General features: G+C 49.7%; 1 protein-coding gene across 1 annotated transcript; it reads left to right on the forward strand.

Moving 5' to 3' along the window:
- Positions 1-3480: 3480 nt before the first annotated feature.
- Positions 3481-5341, forward strand: LOC123323818 (agmatinase, mitochondrial-like; the record flags this gene model as incomplete). The annotated part of the gene is made up of 2 exons (XM_044912319.1): positions 3481-3752; positions 5139-5341. Coding segments are annotated over exons 1-2 (475 nt in total), but the record flags the coding sequence as incomplete, so codon positions are not given.
- Positions 5342-6349: the final 1008 nt, after the last annotated feature.

Genomic DNA, 6349 nt, shown 5'->3' on the forward strand with positions numbered 1-6349 from the left:
ATTAACAATTGTTCATTTGAAATTTCTTGAGATAACAATGGATTTTTAATCCAATCAAACGCTTTCCCGGCAAGCATTTCAAACGAATGACAGCTCTGATTTAAAGCATGTTCCTTCAGAACAAATACTTAAAATATCCACTTGGTATGTGCTGACGTGCACTGTTTATGGTTAGCTGGTACCTGGGCCATCTCAGAGGTTAAATAGTTTTTTTTTTTTAAGACTTTATTTATCCATCAGAGAGAGAGAGACAGAGAGAACACAAGGAGAGAGGCAGAGGGAGAGGGAGAAGCAGACTCCCCGCCCGGCTGGGAGCCCGATGCGGGGCTCGATCCCAGGACCCTGGGATCATGACCTGAGCCGAAGGCAGACGCTTAACCATCTGAGCCACCCAGGCGCCCCTCAGAGGTTAAATAGTTTTAATACCACCTGCCATCAGCATTGTTCAAGCAGTCACTCCAAAGTTAGCTTGGACCCTGTTTGGACATCAGCCAAAAATGGACAGAGAGATCTGATTCGAAGTGAAGACGGATTTAGGTCAGCCGTCTGGGGCTGCTCTGGCCCAAACCTCCCAGCCAATCTCCTTGCTCTTCCTCCCCTGACCCTCTGCACCTTGCACTTCTGCTCATCCTCCTTGGGTCCCTAGCACCCAACTCCTCTAGCGGGGCATCGAGCCTTCACCCCCGAGGGATAGCTGTGTAGTCTGCAGCTGGCCTCTGAGGTCGATGTCCAGGTGGTAATGCATGGGAAGCCGCCAATGCTGCGGATCCTGCTGCCTCCTTGCAGGGGTCACAGAGCAGGACGTCAGACTCCGAGGGGCTCTGTGTGGCCTGCATGCACCCAGAGGTGACTGGCCTCGCTGGCGGCCCCAAGGACCATGGGATCTTTATGTTATGTAACCACCCCCCTCGTAACCCAGCTGCAAACACCCAGTGCGCTATGACCACTGGTTAGGAAACTCTGCAGCAGAGAAAATAAAACATACAATGATGACACTACCTAATATTTACCAGTTTTTGGTTTCACAGTGCTCTTCACAGTGGACCTGGTTCAATCCTGATAAGAACAACCAGCAAGGGTTATCATTCCATTTGCCAGAATAGGAAATAGGTTCAAAAGGGTGAATTGCTCAGGTTGACATGCTAAATCTGAGCTTCCCTGATCGGGTGCCTTGGGGATATACACATGGGTGTGGCTAGTTTAAACAACGTCAGTTATTGGAGTGATAGCTTCACTTAAAAATATGGGGGGGAGCATTTAACTGGTAAATAAGATCAAATGTTTTTATACTAATATAAACATGTGTTATGAAACGGAATGAAACGGCACAAATTTGCAAGATCAGGCATGAAACTTCAAAGAGACGTTGTGCTGGACGGGGAGCTACTTTGAGCTGTTGCCCCAAACCCACAGGGAATGCGAATGAGGTCTCTCTCCTGCCATAAGTCATTGAGATACACGGAGGGTGGAGCTAGGATTTAACTTTTTTTTTTTCTGATCCCAGCTCCTGTACTTGTCCAGGGTTGAAAACGGTGAGAATTTTAAGAGTTTTAAGAGTTCCAGAGAGAGTAGTTTGAGCGTGGGCTTCAGCAGAACATGGGGCACGTGAAGATGGGGGTCATGGGACAGAACATTCCAGGCGAGGAGATGGTATGAACAAAGGACAGGAGGCAAGAAAATGAGGGCTGTGTAAGGTGAACAATAGCTCGAGGGACAAGTACATGAAGATGTATGATGGGAAACCGAATTAGAAACGTGGATTGGCTTCAGGAAGCATTATCTGATGGGAGAGTGGAGACACCACGTGGAACGCTAGAGGTGGGAAGGCCGGAACCACAGTAACAGCAGAGGGAGCGAGCGGAGGGCTTGCCCGCAGGAAACCACCATGACTTACTAAAGGATGGGGCGGAGAGCAGGATCCAGGAGAAGCAGGTGGAACGTTGCGGCTGAGCCACAGGCCACCTGAGGTGCCGTCAGAGCATCTTGGTGGGGAGTTAGAAAATGCGCAGCTGGAGCCAATGGCTGGGATTTGGTCTGTGAATTACCTGCATCCAGGTGAAAATTGTCACCTTGGTATTGAAAGACTGCCATCAGAGAGGGAGTCATCAGAAGAGCAGGAGGGCACACCTGAAGGGAGGTTTAAAGGAAGGACGCATTCAGCAGTAGCGGAAGGTGGGAGCAGGTTGGAGCTATTGTCGAATAGTCCCTGGCACACAGTAGATGCAAATATTTGTGAGAAGAATGAAAGAATAAACCAGGGGTAAGAAAACGATACATCCAGGACAAACCATATGAAAGAAATAGTGATAGAATCTGCCCGTAGGGGTGTTAAGCGATTGTTGCTTTTTTTTTTCTGGAACATGCTCTGCAGGCTCTTTCAACACTGACCATTAGGAAACTTTGCCCCCATCCTGCAGAGTGGAGGCTGGGGGGTGTGGGGTTTAAGGTGTGACTTTCCTGTAAAGGTAACAATTTAAAGCAAACTCAGGCCTTTTCCATTCAATCTCAACTTCCAGAGAATAAAAATGTATAATACCACCGCATGGCTCACATAACTTCATTACAAATCACTTTTTTCCTTTCCCTGGTGGTTTCCCCCCTTTCCCCTTAGAAAGAAAGAGGATTGCAGATTAGGGACTCCTTGGCAGTGTGACCTTCACTAGGGGTGGTATCTAAATCCTTTTTAAAAAGTTTATTTAGGAAGACTCTACTTCCTGAGAATCTTACCCCAGACATTTCCTAATATATTATTTAAAAAAAAAAATGGGGCGCCTGGGTGGCTCAGTTGGTTAAGCAACTGCCTTCGGCTCAGGTCATGATCCTGCAGTCCCGGGATCGAGTCCCACATTGGGCTCCCTGCTCAGCGGGGAGTCTGCTTCTCCCTCTGACCCTCCCCCTCTCATGCTCTCTGTCTCCCATTCTCTCTGAGATAAATAAATTAAAAAAAATAATAAAATAAAAAAAAATAAAAAAAATGCATTTCCCGGGGTGCCTGGGTGGCTCAGTCCCTTAAGTCTCCTACTCTTGATTTCAGTTGAGGTCATGATCTCAGGGTCATGAGATCCAGCCCCCCCTCACCCCCCCATGGGCTCTGGGCTCAGTGCAGAGTCCGCTTCTCTCTCCTGCCCCCCCTCCCGCGCTCGCTCTCTTTCTAAAATCAATATTTTTAAAAAGTGCATTTCCAATTTCTCTTCCTTAGAGAAAAGTTTTTTTTCCTTTAAATCATTTCGCTTTAAAAATATTACTCTAAAAGGGAGAAGCAGGGGCCGAGGGCCGGTTTTTTGGGGGCATAGGCAGCGGGGCGGGGCGGTGGCGCGGAGTGGGGAGTCCCGGGCCTGGCTTTGTTTACCGAGAGAGCCCGAGGCCAGAGTCCAGAGAGGGGGCGGGGAGAGAGCGGCCCCTCGCCCGCCCAGATCCCCAGGCCGCCTGCTCTTTGAGCACAGCCCGCGGGCCTGGAGCTGGGCGGACCGGGCGGACGGCATGCTGCGGCGGATCGCGTCCCGGTGCGCCCGGGGCCTGGGGGCCGGCGGGGGCGCACATCCTGCCGTGGGGCTCTGCCACCCCGGCCGCAGCTCCAGCAGCCGGTCCTCCGATGCGCCCCGGAACCAGCCCCCCAGCTCCGAGTTCGTGGCGCGGCCGGTGGGCGTCTGCTCCATGATGCGGCTGCCGGTGCAGGCCTCCCCCGAGGGGCTGGACGCCGCCTTCGTCGGGGTGCCGCTGGACATTGGGACCTCCAACCGGCCCGGGGCGAGGTAAGGTCCGAAGGATTCGGGGACACGTGGGTGGACCGCCCGATGGCCACTGGGCGCGAAAGACAAAGGGACGGGCGCCTCCGCTCACCCAGGGTGGGGTTGGAAGTGCTGGCTCCAGAATGCTCCCAATCGGTTGAAAGACCCTTGATTTCCCTCCTCCCGCATCAAGCAGTGGTGAGGGCTGGACATGTGGGCCATCTATTGGTGACAGGAGCCTTCTCCACACGCTGATTCCTCAGCCTTGCTGGGATGGTGGCTGTGGGGCTTACGGGGGCAGGGGACGTTGTTTCTGAGAACAGAGGAAATTGCATGCACCTTCCCCAAACTTCTAGATGTCACCTGATCAAGAATTGCTCAAATACTTCTGTCAAATAAATCTTTAAAAAACAAAACAAGGGGCACCTGGGTGGCTCAGTCGTTGGGCGTCTGCCTTCGGCTCAGGTCATGATCCCAGGGTCCTGGGATCGAGCCCCGCATCGGGCTCCCTGCTCCGCGGGAAGCCTGCTTCTCCCTCTCCCACTCCCCCTGCTTGTGTTCCCTCTCTCGCTGTGTCTCTCTCTGTCAAATAAATAAATAAAATCTTTAAAAAAAAAAAAATAAATAAATAAAATAAAAAACAAAACAAAACAAAACAAAACAAAACAAAAAGAATTGCTCAAACACAAGGTGCTTTTAAAAAAAAAAATACATTTTATTATTTTTAAGTAATCTCTACACCCAGTGTGTGACTGGAATTTACAAACCCGACATCAAGAGTCCCACCCTCTATCTCTACCACCTGAGCCAGCCAAGAACCCCAAGGCATTTTTTTCTAAGATCAAGGCAGCTGAAGTAATTTCCTAATTAGTGAGCATCAGCTATTTCTGATTCAGCTCAGCCACTTTACATCTAATAATCTGAAGTATGGATGCCACCATTTATAAAATGTCTCCTTAATGCAAGGCGCTTTGCATAGATGACCTCACTCAATTCCTCCAACAACACAGTAAGGTAAATATCATTATTTCACAGATTAGGAAATTGAGGCTCATGGAGATTAAGAAATTATCTAATGTCATGTAGTAAATTGGTGATGGGTAGTCTCCTAAATCCGTGCCTTTAATCTCTTCAAGTATATAGCCTGGATCAGTGGTTCTCAACCAGGGGTGATTTTGCCCCCAGGGGACATTTGGTGGCTTCTGGAGGCCTTTCTGGTTATCCCAATTTGCCACTGGCATCTAGTGGGTTATAGATTAGGGGAAACATTCTACAAGGCACTGGATGGCCCCCCACATCAAAGATTCCTCCAGCCCCAAATGTCGGCAGTGCAGAGGCTAAGAAATCCTGGCCTAGGTAGGACCTCTGACCTTTTTGGGATGGTTCACAGGATGATTCTTCCTTCTCCAGATTTGGACCTCGGCGGATCCGGGAAGAATCAGTGATGCTTCGGACAGCAAACCCTAGCATGGGGGCCCTCCCCTTCCAGTCCCTCATGGTTGCAGACCTAGGCGATGTGAACGTCAATCTTTACAACCTTACGGACAGCTGCCGTCTAATTCGAGAGGCCTATCAGAAAATTGTAGCAGCTGGCTGTATTCCCCTCACCTTGGGTAATGGCGTCTGTGGGGACAAGTGCAGCTCTGCGCTGAGGGTTCATTTATGGTGGGCTCCTTCCGGGCAAGCCACTGGGAATATGGAGACAGTTGGAAAGAGAATGTTTTAAATTCATTTGTTTTAACCCCTGGGGAGAGGCTGTTTACATTTTTGGACTTGTATGACTGGCAGGGATGGACTAGGGTGAGGAAGTGAGGCATTCACTTTGGGGGGGTTGCCAAAAAGTCAACTATAAATGTGATCGACTTTTCCCTTTTGCCTCAGGCTCCAATATAGTTCAGAATAGCACTATTACTGATCCTGTCTTTTTTTTTTCTTTTAAAGATTTTATTTATTCATTTGACAGAGAGAGACACAGCAAGAGAGGGAACACAAGCAGGGGGAGCGGGAGAGGGAGAAGCAGGCTTCCCGCCAAGCAGGGAGCCTGATGCGGGGCTTGATCCCAGGACCCCAGGACCATGACCTGAGCCGAAAGCAGACGCTTAACAACTGAGCCACCCAGGTGCCCCTGATCCTGTCTTTTTATTTTTTTATTTTTATTTTTTATTTGAGAGAGAGAGTGAGAGAGAGAGAGAGAGCACAAGAGGAGGGAGCGGGAGAGGGAGAAGCAGACCCCCTGCTGAGCAGGGAGCCCGATGCGGGACTCGATCCAGGGACTCCAGGATCATGACCTGAGCTGAAGGCAGTCGCTTAACCAACTGAGCCACCCAGGCGCCCCTGATCCTGTCTTTTTAAAAAAATTTATCATGGAGGGGTGCCTGGGTGGCTCAGTCGGTTGGGGGTCTGACTCTTGGTTTCCCTCAGGTCATGATCTCAGGGTCCTGGGATTGAGCCCCGCATCTGGCTCTGGGCTCAGCTCGGAATTTGCTTGTCCCTCTTCCTCTGCTCCCCCACCCTCACTTCTGTTCTCTCTCTCAAATAAATAAATCTAAAAAAAAAATTTATCGTGGATTTTTTTTGCATTGACCTTGATTTTTAAAAGTATTACATCAAAATAGTATTTA

Source organism: Neomonachus schauinslandi, unplaced genomic scaffold (genome assembly GCF_002201575.2).
Source record: "Neomonachus schauinslandi unplaced genomic scaffold, ASM220157v2 HiC_scaffold_1171, whole genome shotgun sequence".
NCBI lineage: Eukaryota > Metazoa > Chordata > Mammalia > Carnivora > Phocidae > Neomonachus > Neomonachus schauinslandi.